At 44.0% G+C, this 25,432-nt stretch overlaps 1 protein-coding gene across 1 annotated transcript in view; it reads left to right on the top strand.

Moving 5' to 3' along the window:
* Window positions 1-25,432, top strand: part of Fgd6 (FYVE, RhoGEF and PH domain containing 6) — a 121,535-nt gene that overhangs the window by 24,053 nt on the left and 72,050 nt on the right. Inside the window, exon 3 of the mRNA XM_052164809.1 lies at window positions 23,034-23,184. Within this exon, the coding sequence (XP_052020769.1) occupies window positions 23,034-23,184 (151 nt within the window). The remainder of the gene's footprint in view (window positions 1-23,033; window positions 23,185-25,432) is intronic.

The following is a 25,432-nucleotide window of genomic DNA, read 5'->3' as shown; positions in this document are numbered from 1 at the left end:
AATTTGTTGGTTGCCGATTTGTCCTCTTGATGGTTTCCTTTGCCTTACAGAAACTTTGTAATTTTATGAGGTCCCATTTGTCAATTCTTTATCTTAGAACATATGCTATTGGTGTTCTGTTCAGAAACTTTCTCCCTGTACCGATGTCCTCAAGGGTCTTCCCCAGTTTCTTTTCTATTAGCTTCAGAGTGTCTGGCTTTATGTGGAGGTCCTTGATCCATTTGGATTTGAGCTTAGTACAAGGAGACAAGGATGGATCAATTCGCATTCTTCTGTATGCTGACCTCCAGTTGAACCAGCACCATTTGTTGAAAAGGCTATCTTTTTTCCATTGGATGTTTTCAGCCTCTTTGTTGAGGATCAAGTGGCCATAGGTGTGTGGGTTCATTTCTGGATCTTCAATCCTGTTCCATTGATCCTCCTGCCTGTCACTGTACCAATACCATGCAGTTTTTAACACTATTGCTCTGTAGTATTGCTTGAGGTCAGGGATACTGATTCCCCCAGACTTTATTTTGTTGCTGAGAATAGTTTTAGCTATCCTGGGGTTTTTGTTATTCCAGATGAATTTGATAATTGCTCTTTCTAACTCTGTGAAGAATTGAGTTGGGATTTTGATGGGTATTGCATTGAATCTGTATATTGCTTTTGGCAAAATGGCCATTTTAACTATATTGATTGTACCGATCCATGAGCATGGGAGGTTTTCCCATTTTTTGAGGTCTTCTTCCATTTCCTTCTTCAGAGTCTTGAAGTTCTTGTCATACAGATCTTTCACATGTTTGGTAAGAGTCACCCCAAGATACTTTATACTGTTTGTGGCAATTGTGAAGGGGGTCATTTCCCTAATTTCTTTCTCAGCCTGCTTATCCTTTGAGTATAGGAAGGCAACTGATTTGCTTGAGTTGATTTTATAACCCGCCACTTTGCTGAAGTTGTTTATCAGCTGTAGGAGTTCTCTAGTGGAGTTTTTTGGGTCAATTAGGTAGACTATCATGTCATCTGCAAATAATGATAGTTTGACTTCTTCCTTTCCAATTTGTATCCCTTTGACCTCCGTATGCTGTCAAATTGCTCGAGCTAGTACCTCAAGTACAATATTGAAAAGATAAGGAGAAAGGGGGCAGCCCTGTCTAGTCCCTGATTTTAGTGGGATTGCTTCAAGTTTCTCTCCATTTAGTTTGATGCTGGCTACCGGTTTGCTGTATATTGCTTTTACTATGTTTAGGTATGGGCCTTGAATTCCTGTTCTTTCCAAGACTTTAAGCATGAAAGGAGGCTGAATTTTGTCAAATGCCTTTCAGCATCCAATGAAATGACCATGTGGTTTTTTTCTTTGAGTTTGTTTATGTAGTGGATTGCATTGATGGATTTCTGTATATTGAACCAACCCTGCATTCCCGGGATAAAGCCTACTTGATCATGGTGGATGATCGTTTTTATGTGTTCTTGGATTCGGTTGGCAAGAATTTTATTGAGTATTTTTGCATCGATGTTCATAAGGGAAATTGGTCTGAAGTTCTCTTTCTTTGTTGGATCTTTTTGTGGTTTTGGTATCAGCGTAATTGTGGCTTCGTAGAAGGAATTGGGTAGTGTTCCTTCTGTTTCTATTTTGTGGAATAGTTTGAAGAGTATTGGTGTTAACTCTTCTTTGAAGGTCTGATAGAATTCTGCACTGAAACCATCTGGTCCTGTGCTTTTTTTGGTTGGAAGACTTTCTATGAGTCCTTCTATTTCTTTAGGCATTATGGGACTGTTTAGATGATCTATTTGGTCCTGATTTAATTTTGTTGTGTTGAGTACAAGCTCTTGTAGTAGGATCTGATGATTTTTTGGATTTCCTCAGTTTCCGTTGTTATATCTTCCTTTTCATTTCTAAATTTGTTAATTTGGATACTTTCTCTGTGCCCTTTGGTCAGTCTGGCTAAGGGTTTATCTATCTTGATGATTTTCTCAAAGAACCAGCTCCTGGTTTTGTTGATTCTTTGTATGGTTCTTTTTGTTTCTACTTGATTGATTTGGGCCCTGAGTTTGATGATTTCCTGCCTTCTACTCCTCCTGGGTGAAATAGCTTCTTTTTGTTCCAGGGCTTTCAGGTGTGTCATTAAGCTGGTAATGTATGCTCTCTCCATTTTCATTTTGGAGGCACTCAGGGCTATGAGTTTTCCTCTTAGCACTGCTTTCATTGTGTCCCATAGGTTTGGGTATGTTGTGTCTTCATTTTCATTGTGTTCTAAAAAGTCTTTAATTTCTTTCTTTATTTCTTCCTTGACCAAGGTATCATTGAGTAGAGTATTGTTCAGTTTCCACATGTATGCGGGTTTTCTGTTGTTTCTGTTGCTATTGAAGACCACTTTTACTCCATAGTGATCAGATAGGAGGCATGGGATTAGTTCAATCTTCTTATATTTGTTGAGGTCTGTCTTGTGACCAATTATATGGTCGATTTTGGAGAAGGTACCATGAGGTGCTGAGAAAAAGATATATTCTTTTGCTTTAGGATAGAATGTTCTATATATATCTGTTAAATCTAATTGGTCCAAAGCTTCAATTAGTTTCATTGTGTCCCTGTTTAGTTTCTGTTTTCCTGATCGGTCCATTGAGGAAAGTGCAGTGTTGAAGTCACCCACAATTATTGTGTTAGGTGCAATGTTTGCTTTGAGCTTTAATAAAGTTTCTTTTACGAAAGAGGGTGCCCTTGTGTTTGGAGCATAGATGTTCAGGATTGAGAGTTCTTCTTGTTGTATTTTTCCTTTGACCAGCAAGAAGTGTCCCTCAGAGTCTCTTTTGATGACTTTGGGTTGAAAGTCAATTTTATCTGATATTAAAATGGCTACTCAAAACTGCATGGTATTGGTACAGTGACAGGCAGGAGGATCAATGGAACAGGATTGAAGATCCAGAAATGAACCCACACACCTATGGCCACTTGATCCTCGACAAAGAGGCTGAAAACATCCAATGGAAAAAAGATAGCCTTTTCAACAAATGGTGCTGGTTCAACTGGAGGTCAGCATGCAGAAGAATGCGAATTGATCCATCCTTGTCTCCTTGTACTAAGCTCAAATCCAAATGGATCAAGGACCTCCACATAAAGCCAGACACTCTGAAGCTAATAGAAAAGAAACTGGGGAAGACCCTTGAGGACATCGGTACAGGGAGAAAGTTTCTGAACAGAACACCAATAGCGTATGCTCTAAGAGCAAGAATTGACAAATGGGACCTCATAAGGTTACAGAGTTTCTGTAAGGCAAAGGACACCGTCAAGAGGACAGATCGGCAACCAACAAATTGGGAAAAGATCTTCACCAATCCTACATCAGATAGAGGGCTAATATCCAATATATATAAAGAACTCAAGAAGTTAGACTCCAGAAAACCAAACAACCCTATTAAAAAATGGGGTACAGAGTTAAACAAAGAATTCTCACCTGAAGAACTTCGGATGGCGGAGAAGCATCTTAAAAAATGCTCCACTTCATTAGTCATTAGGGAAATGCAAATCAAAACAACCCTAAGATTTCATCTTACACCAGTCAGAATGGCTAAGATTAAAAATTCAGGAGACAGCAGGTGTTGGAGAGGGTGCGGAGAAAGAGGAACACTCCTCCACTGCTGGTGGGGTTGCAAATTGGTACAACCACTCTGGAAAGCAGTCTGGCGGTTCCTCCGAAAACTGGGCACCTCACTTCCAGAAGATCCTGCTATACCACTCCTGGGCATATACCCAGAGGATTCCCCACCATGTAATAAGGATACATGCTCTACTATGTTCATAGCAGCCCTATTTATAATTGCCAGATGCTGGAAAGAACCCAGGTATCCCTCAACAGAAGAGTGGATACAAAAAATGTGGTATATCTACACAATGGAGTACTATTCAGCCATTAGAAACAATGAATTCATGAAATTCTTAGGCAAATGGATGGAGCTAGAGAACATCATACTAAGTGAGGTAACCCAGACTCAAAAGGTGAATCATGGTATGCACTCACTAATAAGTGATTATTAACCTAGAAAACTGGAATACCCAAAACATAATCCACACATCAAATGAGATACAAGAAGAAAGCAGGAGTGGTCCCTGGTTCTGGAAAGACTCAGTGAAACAGTATTTGGCAAAACCAGAACGGGGAACTGGGAAGGGGTGGGAGGGAGGACAGGGGAAGAGAAGGGGGCTTACGGGACTTTCGGGGAGTGGGGGGGGGCTAGAAAAGGGGAAATCATTTGAAATGTAAATAAATTATATCAAATAAAAAAAAAAAGACAAAAAAAAAAAAAAAAAAAAATAAAATGGCTACTCAAGCTTGTTTCCTGAGACCATTTGCTTATAAAATTGTCTTCCAGCCTTTTACTCTAAGGTAGTGTTTGTCTTTGACCCTGAGGTGTGTTTCCTGTAAGCAGCAAAATGTAGGGTCCTGTTTACGTATCCAGTCAGTTAGTCTCTGTCTTTTTATTGGGGCATTGTGTCCATTGATGTTAAGAGATATTAAGGAATAGTGATTGTTACTTCCTGTCATTTTTGACGTTATTTTTTAAATTTGATTGGTTAACTTCTTTTGGGTTTGATGAAAGGTTACTATCTTGCTTTTTCCAGGTTGAAGTTTCCCTCCTTGTATTGGTGTTTTCCTCCTATTATCCTTTGTAGGGCTGGGTTTGTGGATAGATATTGGGTAAACTTGGTTTTGTCATGGAATATCTTAATTTCTCCATCTACGGTGATTGAGAGTTTTGCTGGATATAGTAGTTTCGGCTGGCATTTGTGTTCTCTTAGAGTCTGCATGAGATCTGCCCAGGATCTTCTAGCCTTCATAGTCTCAGGTGAAAAGTCTGCTGTGATTCTGTAGGTCTTCCTTTATATGTTACTTGGCCTTTTTCTCTTACTGCCTTTAGTATTTTTTCTTTGTTTAGTACATTTGGTGTTTTGATTATTATGTGACGGGAAGTATTTCTGTTCTGGTCCAGTCTGTTTGGAGTTCTGTAGGCTTCTTGTATATTCATGGGCATCTCTCTCTTTAGGTTAGGGAAGTTTTCTTCCATAATTTTATTGAAGATATTTGCTGGCCCTTTAAGTTTTAAGTCTTCACTCTCATCTATGCCTATATTCCTTAGGTTTGGTCTTCTCATTGTGTCCTGGATTTCCTGGATATTTTGGGTTACAAGCTTTTTGCATTTTGCATTTTCTTTAACTGTTGAGTCCATGGTTTCTATGGTATCTTCAGCATCTGAGATTCTTTCTTCTATCTCTTGTATTCTGTTGTTGATATTTGCATCTATGTCCCCTGATTTCTTCCCAAGGCTTTCTATTTCCAAAGTTGTCTCCCTTTGAGTTTTCTTAGTTGTTTCTACTTCTGATTTTAGATCCTGGATGGTTTTGCTTAGCTCCTTCACTTGCTTGTTTGTGCTTTCCTGTAATTCTTTAAGAGATTTTTGTGTTTCCTCTTTCATGACCTCAGCCTGTTGACCAAAGTTCTCCTGTATTTCTTTAAGTGTTTTTTGGGTTTCCTCATTGTTGGCTTTTGTATTCTCCTGGATTTCTTTCAGTGATTTTTGTGTTTCCCTTGCAAGGGCTGCTAACTTTTGATCCATTTTCTCCTGAATTTCTTTAAGTATGTCCTTCATGTGTTCCTGTACCAGCATCATGACCAGTGATTTTAAATCCAAATCTTGTTTTACTGGTGTGATGGGGTATCCAGGACATGCTGGTAGAGGAGAATTGGGTTCAGATGTTGCCATATTGCCTTGATTTCTGTTAGTGACGTTCCTGCGTTTGCCTTTTGCCATCTAGTTCTCACTGGTGTTAGTTGGTCTTGTCAATGCTGGACTCACCAGTGCAAGCTGCCCCTTCCCCGTTGGCCTCTGGTGCACAGCTTACCTCCTCTGGAGACCGAGTGTAGTGGCCTAGGCTGTTCAGATCCTGAAGCAGACACCTGAAGGCTCCCGCTGGGGCCTGCTGGATTCACCGGGGCACACTGACTTCTCCCCGCTGGCTGCCCGGAAGCCCCTCTTGCCTCTTGCAGGACCTGGAGATGTGGTGTTGCGGCCCAGGCTGATCTGGATCTGGAAGCTGAGAGATCTGAGGGCTCCCGCCAGAGGCCTCAGGACTGGAACCTAAGCTCCGTGCCACAGGAGCAAGCAGTGCTGTGTGCTTCCTGTTATTTTTGATGTTATTTTTATGTTTGTGTGGCTATCTTCTTTTGGGTTCGTTGAAAGAAGATTACTTTCTTGCTTTTAGTAGGGTGTAGTTTCCCTCCTTGTGTTGGCATTTTCATCTATTATCTTTACAAGGCTCAGTTTGTGGGAAGACATTGTGTACATTTGGTTTTGTCTTAGAATATCTTGTTTTCTCCGTCTATGGTAATTGAGAATTTTGCTGGGTATAGTAGCCTGACCTGGCAGTTGTATTCTCTTAGGTTCTGTATGACATCTGCCCAGGATCTTCTAGCTTTCACAGTCTCTGTTGAGAAGTCTGGTGTAATTCTGATAGGTCTGCCTTTGTATGATACTTGACCTTTTTCCCTAACTGCTTTTTCTTTGTTTAGTACATTTTTTGTTTTGACTATTACACGACAGTAGGAATTTCTTTTCTGGTCCAATCTATTTGGAGTTCTTAAGGCTTCTTTTATGTTCATGGGCATCTCTTTCTTTAGATTAGGAAGGTTTTCTTCTACAATTTTGTTGAAGATATTTACTGGCCCTTTAAGTTGGGAATGTTCACTTTCTTCTATACCTACTACCCTTAGGTTTGGTTTTCACATTGTGTCCTGGATTTCCTGGATGTTTTGGGTTAGGAGCTTTTTGCATTTTGCATTTTCTTTGACTGTTGTATCAATGTTTTCTATGATATCTTCTGCCCCTGAGAGTATCACTTCTATCTCTTGTATTCTGTTGGTGATGCTTGCATCTATGACTCCTGATCTCTTTTCTAGGTTTTCTATCTCTAGGGTTGTCTCCCTTTGTGATTTCTTTATTGTTTCTTTTTCCATTTTTAGATCCTGGATGTTTTTGTTGAATTCCTTCACCTGTTTGGTTGTGTTTTCCTGTAATTCTTTAAGGAATCTTTGTGTTTCCTCTTTAAGGGCTTCTAACTGTTTACCAATGTTCTTCTGTATTTCTTTAAGGGAGTTATTTATGTCCTTCTTAAAGTCCTCTATTATCATTATGAGATGTGATTTTTAAATCAGTGTTACTTTTCTGGAGTATTGGGGTATCCAGGGCTTACTGTGGTGGGAGAACTGGTTTCTGATGATGCCAACTAGCCTTGGTTTCTGTTGTTTATGTTTTTGCCCTTGCCTCTCACCTCTGGTTGTCTCTGGTGTTAGCTGGTCTTGCTGTCTCTGACTGTGGCTTGTCCCTCCTGCAAGCCTGTGTGTCAATACTCCTGGTAGACCAGTTTTCTCCAGGAGGATTTTGGGTATGGAGAGCTGTGGCACAGGGTGAGCTCCAGGGTGCAGAGGTATATTAGAAAGATCCTGTCCCCAGCTGTTCCTTGGTTCCTGTGTCCTGATGGCTCTGGGGTGGTCCCTCTTGGGCCAGGAATTTGAACAGAAGTGGTGGTGTTACCTGTGCTCACAGGTGTGTCCACACTCCTAGGAGACCTGCTCTCCCCCGGCAGTATTTGGATATGGAGCACTGTGGCACAGGATCAGCTCCAGGTGCAGATGGAAACCAGAAGGATCCTGAGGTTCATCCTTCTTTTTAAGACTTACTTTGTTATTAAACCTCATTGGTGCCACACTCACTAGGGAATTCCATCCTAGCTCAGTACTTTAGTATTTAAGACCTTTTGTGTCTGGCCACAGTCAGCCTTTCAGGCTTCTGATCTTATTACCTCCCTCTCCTGACCACACCGGTTCCCCGTTGTTACACTAACAGTCTTGTTACACTGCCCAGTAAACTCCTTGCCCAGACATTCTTTCCTACCCTGCAGGGCTTCACTCAGTGCCGTCCGTCCTTTAGCATACGCTGGGCCTTAATTGTCATTTCTTAGTAGACAGGATATCATGTAGACTAGGCTGGCCTCAGACTTACTGTGTGCTGGAGGATGACTTCAACCTGAGCTTCTTTTGCCTTCACCTCCCAAGACCTGCAGTGAGAGGGCTGGGCTACCACACCCAGTTTTTCCAGTGCTGCATGTCAAACCCAGGACCTCGTGCCTGCCAGGCAAGCACTCTGCTCCCTGACTCACGCCCTTAGCCCTTCCTCTTCTGACCTAGGAAGAGGAACAGATACACTCCTACACGTACTTTGTTTCTCTGTATCCATTTATCCAGTTTCATTTTTTCTTTCTGCCATTTCTCCTTCCTAGCTTTATCTGTGTTTGACTCTGCCCTGCCGAGCATGGCCTTCTGACCTTGGGAGGTTCCTTGTGCTACATCACACTGTCACTAGTGCTTGGAATGGGTTTTGGCAGATAATAGACTTAGTAAGTGCTAATTGAAGGAATGGATGGGGCCATACATTCTCGCACATCTGTCTTTGCTCTCTCGTGGAGCATATTATTTAGCATGTACTGCTCATAATACAGTACAAATAATAGTGTTCACTCTACTTTTACTATCTACCAAGCAGTGTATGATGCCCTGTTCTGAGGTGTGTAAGGGCTGCACAGCACCGACTTACCATTCTTTTGTATACTTCATTGATCTCCCTCTCCTGCCACAAATATGGGAGAATCGACACTGTGAGGCATTACAAGCATCTGTGCCCAGGTGCCCCAGCTGGTACTGGCACACGGGATGATTATGTCTGTGCAAATAGTAGTGAGGTTAAATACTGTTTTGTGTGAGGTCAGAGTCTAGCTGCATTTTGAGTACACTAGTGTCCCACCGACCCTTCCAGAATGCACACGAAACCTCAGTTAATTTGGAACACACTTACGTCGATTGGGAGAATGACTGCTGCCACCTAAAAGGGCGTTCCTTCGGAGAAGACAGTGAGCTAGCTCCTAAGGAGCATCTGACTGTATTGTGGGATGGTTAAACAGAAAGCTACTGTGTTCACCCACCCCACTATGCCTCTTCCCCAGCACCCCAGAAGGAAGCCATCTTGATCTAAATTCCCACACCAGAAGAGCAGCTTCTACCACTGTCTTATGTAGACCTTGTGCTCCTTACCTTTCTAGTGTTGCGATAAAGCGTAGGGAAGGGCTTTCTTCGCTGTATAACTCTCAGGTCCCCTTTCCCTACAGAGGGAAGCCAGGGCAAGGATATGGAGGTGGAAACTAAACAGAAACCATGGAGGAGTGCCACTTACGGCCTTGATCCTCAGGGCTGTGCATGTAGGGACGTGCCTGTCCCCAGTGAGATGAGCACTCCATATCAATCACTGGTCAAGAAAATGTCCCCAGACCTGCCTAAAGACCAGTCTGATGGAGGTATTTTTACAATTGAGGTTCCTCTTCTCAGATGACACTAGCAGGTGTCAAGCTGACAAAAACCCCAAAAAACAAAAAGAAAAAAAACCAACCAAACGAAACCAGGCCAGACCTCAGGGTATCTATCATGTACTATTCAGAAAGGCAGTTATGACACTGACAAAACAAAAATTAAAAAATAACTCTAAAGATTGAAGCACTTCATTTTAAATATTCTAAGAATTGGAGTGAAAAAAAAATCTAGACAACCTATATAGATTGTTTTGGAGTTAGCAACAAGTTTACCAAGATATCCTGGTGAGAAGACAATTGTGAAATATATTGTATACATACACACACACATATACATGCATACATATGTATATGTGTGTATACATATGTGTATGTATACATATATACACACATGTGTAGACATATATTCATATGTGTATATGCCTATATACAACATATGTGTTGTGCTATATATATATGTGAGATATATATACCATGTAATCAGGAGTAGAGCAATGAATGCTTCCCGCATGTTTGTGCTCAGCTTTCTTTCTATATTAATGTAGTCTAGGAACCTCAGGGAATGGTCCCGCCCACTTTAGACTGGGCCCTCCCACTTCAATTACAATAATCAAGACAATCCCCAAACAAAGGTGCTCATAGGCCAGCCTGATATAGACATCCCTTCCTAAGACTCTCTTCCCAATGATTGTGTCAAGGTAGCAACTTTCCTCTTAAAATCCTGGGTATTCATTCTAGTTCTTGGGCTACAGAGTTAAGTTCTCAACCAGCCTACGCTACAATGTAAGACCCTGTTTCAAAAAACTATAAAAACAAAATGAGTTGCAAAGTAGCGCCTGGTGTACTCTCTTCTCCCAGGAGGCACAGGTGGGAGGATGAGGGGTTCCAGGAAAGCTTAGACTGCGTGAGAAGACACCCACCTCCCCGCTTTCAAACAGGCAGTGCTGAAAGAAAATTGGCCCTAATGTTTAGTGAAGAACTTAAAAGAAAACTCAGAAGGGCAAATGCTTTCTGCGGCTGAAAGAAATGGATTTGAACTCATTAACCTATATAAAATCTTTGAATAGGACAGAATTTAAATATTAAAAAAAATAAGCAAATGTGTCAACTGTAGCGAGGTGCAGAGCTTGTCTGATGCTAGAATTTCTGTAGGTATGCTCTGATCTGTAGTTGGTCTCTGCTTAACTGTTAATTCTTTCATACAGTAAGAGTCTAAAATGAGATCTCAGCTGCTTTTTTGTGTGTCACTGTGTTAGGTTGATAGCGCGCTAAGCCCGGTGGGTGTCGTAGCTCATGGAGGCAATCCGTGCTATATAGCAAGACCTGCCCGCAAGCAGCTGATCAAGGTAGCAGTTCTCTGAACACTCATTCGTATGGAGCCCGTTAAAAGAGGAAAAGTGGCCGGGCAGTGGTGGCGCACGCCTGTAGTCCCAGCACTTGTGAGGCAGAGGCAGGTGGATTTCTGACTTCGAGGCCAGCCTGGTCTACAGTGTGAGTTCCAGGACAGCCAGGGCTATAAAGAGAAACCCTGTCTCGAAAAAAACAAATACAAAAAACAAACAAACAAACAAACAAAAAAAACACACACACACACACACAAAAAAGAGGAAAAGTGTTCTGTGACCCTATTGTGAGCACTCTGGAGCGAATGTGTCCTCTGTGCCCACTGCAATCTTGTCCCACTAAGGGTTTCTGTTGGCTACTCTGCTGGAGCCCTCCGGGTGGACTTCGTCAGTCAAACCTGCGTTTAGGAATGCAGCCCGGAGGAGCTGATGCGTGTTTCTACGTCACCATAGCATCTGATTCTCAACTGCAGACATTTCTTCTTCCTAACATTTACCTTGCAAAATACAAAGACTTGATCGTTGATCTTGAGCTGAGGTAGAAGAGATCTAGGGTACTAGAAGAGTTCCTTTAGTGACTGTCCTCATGCAGAAAACACTATTGCTGTGACTATCAGACCATAGCAACATGGTCTGTTGGTTGGTTGCTTTTTTTGTTTTTTTGTTTTTCTCATTTATGAGGGAGACCAAATGGGAATACCTGTCTTCAGCCCACTCCGCCTTTGATCTTTCTTTAACAAATACGTTAATGAGAAATGCTTAAAGTAATTAAGTCTAGTAAACCTGGGCAGGGAGAATGGGGACTTTAAAAACTCTGTGTTAGTTTAATTATAAAAATTATATAGAGCTTTTACAAAAGATAAAGATTCTCTTCATTTCCCCCTTCACTGGAGAAAGAAGTCTTTAATTGTTTTGTTTGACTATCGGTTTGTTTTTCTCTTCAATATGGAAAGTTTTAGTACTAATGGAAAGTTTAGGAGGCGCCCCACTATCTCTGGGAGTCTATTGTTTGATGAACAGGGAGAGACAGGCTGACTTAGCAGCCGCTCAGGATCAGGGCCCCGTCTTCCCCTGCCTAGGTCTGTGTCCCGCTCAAAGCCTGACCAACTGGCTGTGTGTCATCAGGGACAGCAGCTGTGCCCCAGGCGCGGACGGATGGTGCGTGCTTCTGCCTGCTCATTCTTCCTGCCTTCTCCGCTGCTTGTAGAGGGAACAAGGGCACTCTGTAAAATGTTTACATGGGCAAGGAAATCAGCAACTTTGTTGCATTCATGGGATGTTGTTCAGTGTGGCCTTAGGCCCTTCACTGCTCTTGTCATTCCTCAGAGTGATTATTACTAGAGAGAGAGAGAGAGACAGACAGATAGACAGACAGACAAAGAGTGTGCTTATGAAATAGTGGAATGTCACCAAATGAGCCAACGTAAAGTGACTGAAATCCTTTAGAAATAAGAGACAGTATAATGCAGAGCTTGAGGGTTTTAGTATATGAATAAGAAGCAACCCAGAGGCAGCATCAAAACTAAACGTGGAGCCCTAGGAGAGACGCTGCGAGGCTCACTGCACCTCGGAGTAGGAAGGAGTTGTTTACTCAGATGATTGCACTCAGATGCTTAGACCGGAGGTGAGCAGTTTCGCATGATGGATAATGCAGAGGCTCTTCTCCAGTAATCGCTAGCCAGTAATCGTCTATCTGCCTCTGGATGTTAAGTGTCTGCAGCAATCATGGTTGCCCTTTAGTATCACAGCCACTACTGTGTAGGAGAGGATAAAAGGACAGGCAGGCAAGCTCTCTGTACAAAAGCATTGTTTCTGAATTACTTGCGTTGATTCATACAGTCCTCACAGCGTTCTGGGAGGTAGGCCCACTGTTGTCTCATTTCATGAAAGAGAAAAACAGAGAAGTTACAGACTTACCAAAATTTCTTGAAACCAGTGAGTTCAGGCTGAGACCCAAATACTAGTAGTTTTGGTTCAGAGCAGATGTGATTATATGGCAGATTAGCAATTCTTTCCCTTAAAAGGCCAGTGGGAATTATTTTATAGTTGACAGGCCATAACTTTCCTCTTGTACCTATCCAATTATACCTATGCAAAAGTGTACAAAAACAAGCATTCTTAGCTGTAATAAAACTTTGATTTATAGGCACATTCCTTTGATAACATATGTGAGGTGCCCTTATTCCATTTCTAAATACAGATTTCATACTTCATTATAAAGGGGAAAAAGCCTCAGAGACTGCATTTTCACATGTCAAATAGTTCTTTTTTTTCCCACCCTCTGAAAGGATTTTCACTCTTTGAAAAGATACTTAGCAAGCCATACATGGCAGTGTCTCATCTGCCAGCAATCAGGACTGAGGTGGGACGGTAATTTTGAGCTTAGCCTGGACTATTAAGACTCTGCATCACAAAAGAAAACAAAAATTCTTAATGTTGTAGGTATTATAAAAATCAGTGGCGGTGGATACATCTAACTGTACTATACAGTGTCCATACTCAGATACTAGGATTAAGTCTAATTCATTCGTGCAGTACATAGATCAGGTTTGTATCAGATTCTGCACTTACTAGGTGTGAACAAGAACAGATCTAGACTCCTCTCTCGGGAAGACTGTTTTGCTCTCAGCATTCCTTAGCTGCCTGCATTTCTTCTAGGGTCGAGGCTTCGAGAGCTCCTGTCATTACCCAGCTCATGTTTTAGAAGTCACGTGGTGAGGCTTCATGGTTGTAGCTCCTGACTTTCCAAGGAGTCACAGTCTTACAGCCTGTTTCTCTGGCTCCTCCAATCCTTCCACTCCCCCTTCCCCCGTGAGCCCTGGGCCTTTGGTATAGGAGTTACGTTATAGATGTGTTGCTTGGGACCAGGCTCCACAACTCTGCATGGTTATTGCTTGTGGTTTTCTGTAATGGTCTCCGTATGCTGCAAAAAGAAGTTTCTTTGATTGGGGGCGGGGGGGGGGGAGGGAAGGGTGAGACCTACGCTTACCTACCTAGACCCTAGATCAGTTTAAATTGTATTTATTTCTTGTCTGCTGGCTCTAATAGACATGCTAGCATTATTTCATTTAACTTTAATAGTAGGTATTCTTTCTATTTTATGGTTGAAAGGAACATTTAATTAAAAAGCTTAAGTAGCTAACCAGTTACGTACAGACATATGAGAGGCGGGGAGGGGGGTTGCTTCAAACACAAGTGTCTTTTGGACTAAGACAGTATTCTCCTTCTCTGTGGACACACTCTCCTTTGTGCCTAGACAGGTTTGATGTTATAAAGAAATCCTTGGGGTCCTGCTCAGTATCTCCCTTCTTATGTAGATGATTATTTTTACTTCCTACATTTTCCCTGACTGTAGTTTTAGAAGATGTTATCATAGTTTGCTATAACTGTTGAGCTTTTTTGAGGGGGAAGTTCTCAAAGATTCTAAAAATACACAGAATTAGTCAACAGTATAGCTAGTGGGAGGCACCCTGATATGTGGCACTAAGGGAGTGGAGAGAGTCCAGTGTGTTAGCATCTTGCTATAATTCCTGCCTCAAGGAGTAAGAAGCGAGGGGATTGTGAGTTTGAGAGTCCCAGGCTGCATCGCTGGACTCTGTTCTTAAACAAAGAGTAGGTGCGGGAGGGCTGGCAGCGTATCCGTGGTGGACCTCTTATCCCATGTGGGCGAAGTCCTAGGTTCATTCCTCAGTACTGAATAAAAGTAAAGGAATGGGGGAAGACGTCGCCCGACTCCCATTAGATCCTCCTGTTTTGAGGAAATAGGCCTGTGTCTCCAGGGTACTCTGAGAAAGGACGTTCTGTTTGGGTCTCTGATGTTATAGCTCCGTAGCTGATCTAAAGTAGTAGACATTAGAAGAGATCTTTCATGTCTCATACATATGGAAGGGAAATGGTGCTGGCATTGTTCATAAGGAAGTGAACTAAATTTAATGGTGAGTAACAATTTAGCCTCCTTATAGGCTTCCAAGCCCTTGCTATCCTTTTCCCTAGAAGGAAGTTCTCGGTAGGGTTGTAGTTTCTGTTAGGAACTGAGACACTTCACAGATCTGTATAAATAGGGAGTGAAAGCAGACATCCTTTGGGTTTAACTACTGTTTGTTTATATGGCCCTCCCACTTTATTATAGTCAGGTCTGTGTGTAATGTAACATTTAACGTGCTGTAACATGGAACATGCCACATTACTGCAACGTTACCTTAGTGCCTTCCGCTTTAATATTGCCTGAATGTATCATGATTCTATTTAGGTATTTTTTACAAAATATAGCTAGGCATATGCAAAGCCAACTTTAGATAGCCCTCAATGCGGTGGTTCAAGGTAAATCTTAGAAAAGCCCAGCACACCTACCTGCTTGTGCCCCTCAGCATCCTGGAGGATGACAGTCTCTCTGCCGTCATTGTAGTTGACTCCTCTCTGCCTTGTTAGTGAGCGAGGGATTCTTATTCTAGGATCATGGCTTTGGCTGAACACACAAAGTTCTGCACCCACTGAAGGTCAGCATACATTCACAGCTGGAGAGGGAGGTTACCAGATATCCTGCAACACTACGTAGGAATAAAACGAATCCCCAGGAACTGTGGAAGGTGGGCCTTGTATCTCAAGAAGATGGAATAACCCATGGTTCCTACAGGAAGTTTATTATGATTGGCTTATTCGAGTAATTCCCTATACTGATGAATAATAGGGTTGTTTGGGTTTGTCTGAGGACCTTCTCCAGTAATACCAAGCATTGAGGAGAATTTGGGGTTAGTCATTCGGGCCCACTCACTTGCCCCGGATATCAAGGCAGAATTTGGGTCTTGCTTTGTGTCCTTATGCTAGTGCAGTGGTTTGTACCAAGTCACAATCAAGACCATGGCACACAGTCACATTTTCCAAAAGTCTCACCACTTCCACAGTGGCCCCTGGGATGGACTAGGCTTGTGATGACGTGACATTGGAGGAAGCAGCGTGGCACACACAAGTGACACAGGACAAGGAGTCACCCTGAGAGGAGCTGCCCATGGGGTGAGCTTTCAGTTCCAGTCAGTCTCACCTGCCAGCTGGCCCCTTGCTAGCTCCTTCCTGATCGCTAGATGCTGGCAGAGCTGCAGGGAAGGCGAGGTCTGGATGCCCAGGGCTCTGGGGGCTGGGGTAGATGACTGCCTGACCATTCTGCAGTGCTCTGCCAGGCAGCTACTGTTAGCGGCAGAAATGCCTGCCCTCTACTCCTTTCCAGCCTGCCTTCGGGCCTTGTGTGCACCATCCCCATCCCCCGGGTTTTCTCTAGTTTGGTCCTTTCACACATCCTTGACTCAGCAGCCTGACAGGGCACTGGTTTTTGTGGCTCTGTGAACCACATGTCTCCTATAACATGCTACCTAAAGTATGCCCCTCCTTCTCCCTCCCTTTTCCTGGTTCTTTGTTTCTAACCCCCTCTACTCCCTCTCCCTCCCTCCCTCCCTTCGTCCTTTCCTCCCTTCCTCCCTCCCTCCCTTCTTCCCTCCCTCAACTTTGCTGACCTGCTGTTAGGGATCGACCACAGGCCCTTGTACATGGTAGGTCAGGGTTCTTACCTGTTTCCGAGTCCTTACTTTCTTTTTAAGATAATGGTCCCTTTCCTATGTGTATCCTAAATCCCTTTTCTTTATTTGTTTAGGAAGGCTACACTTAGTAGGAAAACAAAGAGAAAGAATAATATAGTTGATAGTTTGCATGTTTTAATTGACTCTAATGAATTATCTTTACTTAGTCCCTAGAATGAGGAATAATAGATACATAATGGGATATCAAATTATTTATTTATTTACTTATTTATCTATTTATTTATTTATTTATTTATCTATTTATAGAAATAAAGGGCATAGTTGCCTTATTTTAGGTCCTATCTGGTATACCAGTAAAGTTTATGTACATGTATAAATATACGTGCATTATGTATATGTGTAAATATACATGCATGGGTCTGCAAATAGGAAGTGATCTTATGTGGCTATCTCAGGCTCACTCTTTCTAGTGGTTCTTATTTGGGCTGGTACTAAATAAATACATATTCTGCTATAAAAATGATATTGGGTCCACAATACCTAAAAACTTTTCAGTTTTCTATAACAGAAACATGACGGGGGCTGGAGAGATGGCTCAGAGGTTAAGAGTATTGACTGCTTGCTCTCCCAGAGGTTCTGAGTTCAATTCTCATCATCCACATAGCAGCTCACAACCATCTGTAACTGTAGTCCCATGAATTCCAATGCCCTTTTCTGGCGTGCGCATGTACTTGCAGATACAAGAGAGCTGGCCTCAACAATACATAAGGAACTAGATCTCTGAGAAAGAAAAAGAGAAACGTCAGGTTTTTGTATGCTAATAAACTAGATTAGATGCCGGCTCTATTTTATTGGTGGTAGCTCTCTGATCAGTAGAATGGTTTTCTGTTGGTATTAACAGAAAGGTTGCAATTTGCACTGCCGGAAGTTTATGTTAAGGAATCATTCTTCCGAGCCTTCCAAACTCAAAAACAGCAAAGTTGCTGATATGAGGTCGCTATTTTAGCTCAGTACTTGTTTTGGTGTAGATTTTTATAGACTCCTTTTCACTTCTAGGCTAGAAACAGCACAGACCTGATCTGGCTGCCTCCCAGCTCGGCTGGGGGTAGGGAGCAAGATACTGGGTTGTACTCAGCCTGGACTTCCTTTACCATCTACTGGGTGAACCGGAACCAGAACTGATCGTTACTTACAGGCCAGGGAGCTCCCCATTGAGATAGATGGAGCCCCAAGGAGACATCTCACCTTGGGGTCTGTTCACCTTGGCATAGGCCGATTTAATGGTTATTCTTTGGCCCCACGTACTGACCTCTGGAGGGGTTTTTTGTTTTGTTTTTTGAAGCCATCAGCTGGCTAGTTCTTGAGAGCTGATGACAGACGTAGCCCAGTTGCACAGTGCTTGCCTGGCATGTGTGGCTTGTCCATTAGCGAGGGGCTTATGTCAAGCAAGCCCCCTGCAGCTAAGGGAAAGCCGCAGTCTATGTGTTCTTGTATTCTGAGAGTTAAAAGATTTCTGTGCTTGGTGTGTGGTGTGTGTGTGTATATGTGTGTGTGAGTGTGTGCACATGTGGTGTGTGTGTGTGGTGTGTGCACATGAGTGTGTGTGCGTGTGTGGTGTGTGTGAGTGTTTCTGAGTATCAATTTCAGGGCCTCACACATGCTAGGCTTGGACTATAAAACTAAGCTGCAATCCTCAATTCTCAAAAACACATTTTTGAACATTTTTTGCATATTTCTTTTTCTTCTATATAGATAGAAACACCGTGTTCTGATCTTATACTGTTCCATGTGTGGAAAGCCTTCAAACATGACAGGCATATATGACTGCCGAGAGGTCGACTGGCAGGCGAAATGATCAGCCTTCCTGTTGTGTTGGCTACGGCAGGTTTTTATAACACAATCAAAAGAACCACCCTGCTTGTTTTAGCGGAAATTTCAGGTGTACTCTAGACCTCAAAGCGGACTTAGGTAAGAACGGCTTGGGGCTGTGCTGGTAGCTCTGCAGTCAAGCCTTTGCTTAATGTGCTGGAATCCCTGGGTTCCACCTCCTGCACTGTGAAGAAAAATGAATAAAATAAAACTTTTCAAGAAAGGTTTTCAGATCTGTGTTGCTATTGATATGATTCATGGTTTTCCTGTGACACTGGAATCCAGAGGTTTAAGTGGGAATTGAAGTAACCACTTTCTGGTGAAATTAGCAAGCTGTTAGCTTTACCTAATCATTAAGTTACTGTTTCCCGTGTAATGTTCATCCTTCAAGTCCTCCAGTTTTGCTTTTCTGCTCATTTTGTGACAAACAGGAATGCAGCAAAGGGAGCACCGGACCCCACGTCACAGCTCAGAATCCGTTAGCAAGACTGTAACAGCACCCTGAGCATGTGCATGTGTGTGTTTTCTTCAGACTGAGCCAGGGTGGAGGGAGGAAGGAGAAGAGGTTGGAGTTGAGAATTACACACTTCGCGTTGGTAACGAGACAGAACTTCAGAAGTGCCAGGTGTTATCCTGGGCGTCTTCGCTCCGATTTGAGAGGCTCTCGGTAGCTAGGCCGCTCACGCCACCTACCTCTCTGCCTGTCCACTCTGCTGTCTTCCTTCCCTGGCTGAGGTGTTTAGTCAGTGCCGGCGAACACGGGTGTTTCTGTGGTGAGCTCTGGATCAACTCTGCAGGTTTTATGTTCATAAATCCTAGCGGACGTCATGAAATGTTTTCTGAGGAGGACTGTTGCTGTAAAGGTTTTATGTGACATTTGATGTATTTCCCAGTGGAGGATGTTCTATCCACAGAGAGCCCAGCATGGGGAGAATTTAACTTTCTAGCCTGAGCTGTAAAGCGATTACAGACACCTTGGCACTTGGAGTTGAAGGACCGGACCGTGCCTATCGATAGAAGGTGATTCCTGGCTTTGTTTTCCCTTGATCTCCTAGAAGTCTGTCTCCTTCCAGAGGCAAATCTGACTCGGGAAGGATGGTCAGGGAGGTAGTGTGTGCTCTCTTAGCCTTTTTTGCTACCATTACACTGGGCAGGAGGATGGGGAGGAAACGCCGTCCTGTCCCATTAGCCCGCAGAAAGGACAGTGTTAGGTTAACCTCCAAGGCAATACGAGCTTAGACCAGTTCCTTCCGGCAGGCCTGGCATCAGTAAGGACCCCTGATCACATCATCAGGGTCTAAAGTCACCTAAACTGGTTGTTTATGTGAATAAACAACTTAATGGCTGAGCGTAGTTCATGGATGTTGCTCTGTTCAGACTGATCTCACTTTCTTGGATCCTTCCTTTAGTTTTTTGTTGTTTTTTTTCCTTCCGTTATTCATCCATCCTTCCTCTCACTCCTGTGTAGCCAACTTCATCCTTTCACAGTTAAAAATATTGAAAGGGAGCTGGGTGGTAACACACACCTTTAATCCTAGCAGGAGGGTCTACAGAGAAAGTTCCAGAACAGCCAGTTACAGTGTCATGGCTACAGGCTAACCCTGTCTAGAAAAACTAAAATAAGTAGATGTTATAAAGGGTGGGCTGGAGAGATGGCTCAGCGGTTAAGAGCACTGACTTCTCTTATGAAAGTCCTGAGTTCAAATGCCAGCAACAACATGGTGCCTCAAAACCATCTGTAATGAGAACTGACGCCCTCTTCTGGTGTGTGTGAAGACAGCTACAGTGTACTTACATATTATAAATAAATAAATCTTAAAAAAAAAAAAAAAAGGGCTTGTGGAGATATTCCATGTCAGACAGCATGCTGGGATTCAGCTGAAAAAAAAAAACAAAAAAACAAAAAACAAAAAAAACAGTTGCCTTGTGCTTACTTGTTAATGAGGAAAACTAGTGATTGTGTGGCTGTTGGTATGAGGTGCTTTAGGGTCCAGAAGAGACAAACAGGCCAATGTTTGCGATGAGGGGAAAGAGAGACCCTGGGTAGGCCTTAGTAAGCAATCTTTGGAAGTCCGAGTGTCCCATTGTCTTGTATCAGGAAGTTGGGATTCACGAAGTTCTGGTATCATTTGCCGTGGTGTTGGGAATGACCCTGGATCTTGTTCATGCTAGAAAAACACTCTGCCACTGGTCCGCGTGCTCAACCCGCCCATATTTAAAGCTTCTTTCCCCTTCTCTTAAATAGTTACCTTTGCACATGAAACTTCATTTCTGGAGCTTGTTTGGTGGTTGTTTCCTGCTTTGATGTTAGAGTCCAGCTTGGCCTCAAACTCAGGATCCCCATGTCTCGGCCTCCCGACTGCTGGGATTACAGGTGTGTGGTATCTCATTTCCCCTTGAATTCCATAAGAGATGACAAGAAGTAGCTATCTTCTTAATAAAGCCCTTTTAAGTGTTTGGCTGAGGACCACTTTCGGCTCTAACCACAATCAATACCCCATTTCTCGACCACGTATCACCTGGCATCGATGTGCCCAGGAAAGGTCTAGAGAGGGTAATGGGAAAGGCCCCGCTAGGACAGGACTTGTCGTGCCACTCGAGTCTGATGCTGTGGGTCACGGTCCGGTTGGGACTGAGATGTTTTGCTTTTTTTTTTTTAGGAAGTTTCCAGATCATGCTGATAACTGCTCAGAAATTTAACATGTGCTGAGTGAGGTAGCAAGGCTCTGGAGACAATCGCAAGGGAGAGTAGATGCGGTAGGCTTAGTGAGAGACCCGTCCTCGGTTCCCATCACAGCCAACCCTCCCCTCCCCCAAGGTAAAGGTACAGTTCCTTCTGTCTACATGGATGGGCCCTTTGCTTGATACCTTGTTTATTTTTTATTTATTCTTGCCAACGCAAACCAAACCAGCCGAGTTGGCTCTGGTCCCTGCTCTCAGGGACAGCTAATTTTGTCAGTGATCGGACTGGAAAATCCCTGCCTCCCTCCCACCCCAGGATGTGAGTCTCCTGCGTGTCCTGGCCACCTATGATAAAGGTGTGCATCCACCCAGCTGTGTGATAAGCGGCCCTAGCCACTGAGTAACAGGAAGGCAGTCTTTGGTGCTAGGAGGTGTTCCTTTTGGCAGTTTGCCTAGCTGCTGCTCCTTTGTTGTGTAGGGGGCTGAACTGCACGACTGGCTTCTGAAGCAAGTCTGTTATTCCACAGTGTAATCAGGACCTGGCAGAAAGTTTATCCGTAGCTTTCAAGAGTCACATTAGAAATTCTTCTAATCTGCGGCTCTGGCAGCTGAGTGATCTGCCTGTGGCCTGGAAAGGGCTGCAGCGGGAGTGGAATGCAGATGCGCCGTCCATTCTGCCAGGGTGTTTTTCCTGACTGCTTGCTTTGGGTCTTCTACTGGATTCACCTGTTGTGCTCTGCAGATGCTCTGAGAAACATCAGAAAAGCGGCTCGTTATCTGCCGAGACAGCTTCATGCCGTAGCCCGAACTCAGAGCCATCCGTCTGCTCAAAGCCCCAGATGCTGGGGCTACAGCCAGCCTGGTCATGGATAGGCAGTCTGCAAAAGCGTCTTGTTCTAAGTGTGTACATCCTTTGCTAGGCTGATTCCCATCATCCGCCTGGGGAACTTTACTGTGGAATTCCCCTTACAGATTGGACTGAAACAGTGGCAGTCAGCTCCACGGGATCTCTCTCTGTACACACTAGCAAACCTTGGCGAGGTCTGGCTGACAGGGAAGAACAGATAAGTGGCCTGGAAGTGCTTTCCCAGCTTCAGGCTGAGTCACAGTCACCTGGAGGGCTTTCAAAGGCCCTCATTAGGTTGCTGGGCTCTGTCTTGTTAGTTTCTGTAGGAGGCTGGAGCCTGAGACCCTCAGAGTCTACTGTCCTGCTTACATCTTAAGCTGCAGGAACATGTCAGGGATGACTAGGATGGTGGGCAGGTAGGGGGATGGGCAGGTAGGGTGGTGGGCAGGTAGGGGGATGGGCAGGTAGGGTGGTGGGCAGGTAGGGTGGCAGGCAGATAGGGTGGTGGGCAGGTAGGGTGGTGGGCAGGTAGGGTGGCAGGCAGATAGGGTGGTGGGCAGGTAGGGGGATGGGCAGGTAGGGTGGTGGGCAGGTAGGGGGATGGGCAGGTAGGGTGGTGGGCAGGTAGGGTGGTGGGCAGGTAGGGGGATGGGCAGGTAGGGGGATGGGCAGGTAGGGTGGTGGGCAGGTCTGGGGATGGGCAGGTAGGGTGGCGGGCAGGTAGGGTGGTGGGCAGGTAGGGGGATGGGCAGGCAGGGTGGTGGGCAGGTAGGGGGATGGGCAGGTAGGGTGGCGGGCAGGTAGGGTGGTGGGCAGGTAGGGGGATGGGCAGGTAGGGTGGTGGGCAGGTAGGGGGATGGGCAGGTAGGGTGGTGGGCACACGTTCCTGGTTACTTCTGCACTGTTGACTGCCGATTACCTAAACAGGGCCTCCTGAGGTTTATAGATTTGGTACTTTGTTGTTGTTGTTGTTTCATTGTCATTTTAAATACCGATGTCCACGGTCTCAACAAGTCTTCTAGTATACTCCCTGTAAGTCCTCCTGGTTTTTACCAGGAATCAGTAGACTCAGCCTTCAAATGGAAGGACAGGTGGAAGTGTAAACTGAAGGCTACTGGGGAACTTGCTCTCCAGTCACCTCCTGACACTGAAGGTCGGGTGATGTTGAATTAGTACTGATGTTAAATTTTAAACACAGAATGAATTTGCATGTATAACAGCTGAGTCAGAAAGGAGAGGTAGTGTTAGGCTTACCTCGCTCTTCCCAATTCCTCCAGGTCTCTCCGATGCATTCTCTCACATAGCCAGGAGAAGGTTCCTGGTTCTGGTTTGGTTTAGCCAGCACGTCTTCTTGTTAATGGGTATTTCTCTTGCAGCACTTCTGGAACGTCCCAGGAGGGGCAGGATGACCTCCATCTTGGTCTCAGTGACCTGCCTTCTGATGAGGACGCCATCGATAGCTCTGATGAAGATGATGTCAGCTCCGAGTCCAGTAAGGGCGAGCCAGACCCTCTGGAGGATAAACAGGTATATTTTGGTAATTCGTTATTTCTGCTTTTGTTTTTCTTGTCCTGCAAAGGCTTTTCTGGTTTGCTTGTTCCTATGCCTAAAATGTTTTGTATCCAACTCTGTATCATCTAAGGATTATTTGGTGGCTTGTGAGAAATTATTTTACTAATGTCACTGGCATTTTATATATATATATGGGTACTGGCATGTGTATGGATTGATACTGACTCTCTCTTAGGGGCTTTTCTTGTCCTGCTGCTAATTCTTACCTTCTTGGTTGTGGGTGTTTGTCTGTTTGTTGGTTTTATCTTGTTTTATGTGTGGGGGTGTTTTATCTGCTTGTCTATCTCAAATCCCCTGGAGTTTGAGTTCCAGACAGCTGTGAGCTGCCATGTGGGTACTGAGAATTGAACCTGGGTCCTTTGGAAGATCAGCCAGTGCTCTTAAACACTGAGCCAACTCTCCTGCACATACATTTGTTTGTTTGTTTGTTTGTTTGTGAGACAGTATAACCCTGTCTGGCATTGAATCATAGCAATCCTCCTGCCTCAGCCTTCTGAGTGTTGAGATTATAGGAATGATCCACCATACCCAGGGGAGTTGTTAAGTTTCTTGAAAGAAGGGAAGTGTATGCTTGGAGGCTTGCTTGATCACATCTTTAGAAAAGAATGTTTCAAATAAGCTTGCTGAGTGTGGGTGGAGGGGAATCGTGCTGCAGCAAGCGGTGTCAGGATACACAGTACAGGAGTCGGCTCTCTCCTCCTGCAGTGTGGCCTCCAGGCTATGACAAAGATTGCTGTTTGTACCGGTTAATTCCCATGTTGCTATGGCAAAATCTGTGACAAGAAACATAAGGGGAGAAGGGGATCTTCTGGCTCACAGGTCAGGGTCCACCAGCCATGCCAGCGGGAGCGGGAGGCTGGGTGCGCCTGGCTCTCTCTTTCAGCTCCCTTTCCCTTGTGTTCAGTCCAGGACTCCAGTCCATAGGATGGTGCCACCTACCTACAGTGAAGGTGGGTTTTCTCATGTGAGCTCACCTAATCGGGGTTGCCCTAGGGTAATTACTGCTGTTATGAATGCCGTGACCAAAAGTAGCTTGGGGAGGAAAGGGTTTATTTGGGTTACACATCCTGAATCTCAGTCCACTGATGGAGGCCAAGGCAGGAACTCAAACGTGGAGCCAGGGGCTGCTGAGGGAGAGGCCGTCCATGGCTTGCTCCTCGTGGTCTGCTCAGCCTACTTTCTTATAGTACCCAGGACTGCTAGCCCGGACCACTACCTACAAAGGCTGGGCCACATCAACCACTAATTAAGTAAATGGCCTGCAACCCAGTCTTACAAAGACATTTTCTCAAGCGATGTTCCTACCTCTCAGGTGACTCCAGCGTGTATCAAGTAGACTTAGCCAGCATAGATACAACCCTTCATAGGCGTTCCCTGAAGTTTGTCGCCTGTGTTATTCTAAATCCTCTCAGGTTGACAATGAATATATTAACTATCTCACTGTCACTAATATAATGATCATTTTCTTAAAATAATCCAGTATATGTGTATGTTATGTGTGTATGCATTCATATGTGTGTGTGTGTGTGTGTGTATTTGGGAGACATGAAGATTGTCCATATGTTTATAAAGGTTTAGGATGTGTGATAGGGAAATTTACTGTGCCATTTTTAGTTTATTGGAAACATCTGTATGTTTCACTTGAAACCACATCTCTTTGAGTAAAGATATTATGAAAGGGGGACACTGAGCATAGCCACTGTGTCCCCAGGATACATTGGAGTGACACTGAATAGAACATTACAGGATGCTTAGTGTAGCAAGCCAAGGGGAAAATGCTGGCCCCCTGACTCCTTGTCATAATTTAGAAATCCATTATGCTTCCGTCTGGACATATTGCTGCTCTGTTTAAATTTGTTCCCACCTTTAAATGAGTGGCACACTGTGGTCATCTAAAATCAAGCCCAAGGCTGGAGAGGCAGCTCCCGAGTTAGGAGCACTTGTGGCTCTTAGAGAGTTCTGGATCCACTTCCCACACCCTCATAACGGCTCACAGCGGTCTGTAACTCCAGCTCCAAGGGATCCGACACCCTTTCTGACCTTGGCATGGGATGCACATACATATATACAGGCAAAACACATAAAATAATTAATAAATAAATATAAAAAAATTGGTTACCAGCTATGATTTGGGTTACATGAATCAAATTACTTAATCTGTTTGGCTTAAAGAATGCCAAATAAAAAGAAAATTTACTTATAA

This window comes from Apodemus sylvaticus, chromosome 20 (genome assembly GCF_947179515.1).
Source record: "Apodemus sylvaticus chromosome 20, mApoSyl1.1, whole genome shotgun sequence".
NCBI classification, from domain to species: domain Eukaryota; kingdom Metazoa; phylum Chordata; class Mammalia; order Rodentia; family Muridae; genus Apodemus; species Apodemus sylvaticus.
The sequence above is the reverse complement of the archived record's forward strand: the minus strand, read 5'-3'. Positions and strand labels throughout refer to the sequence as shown.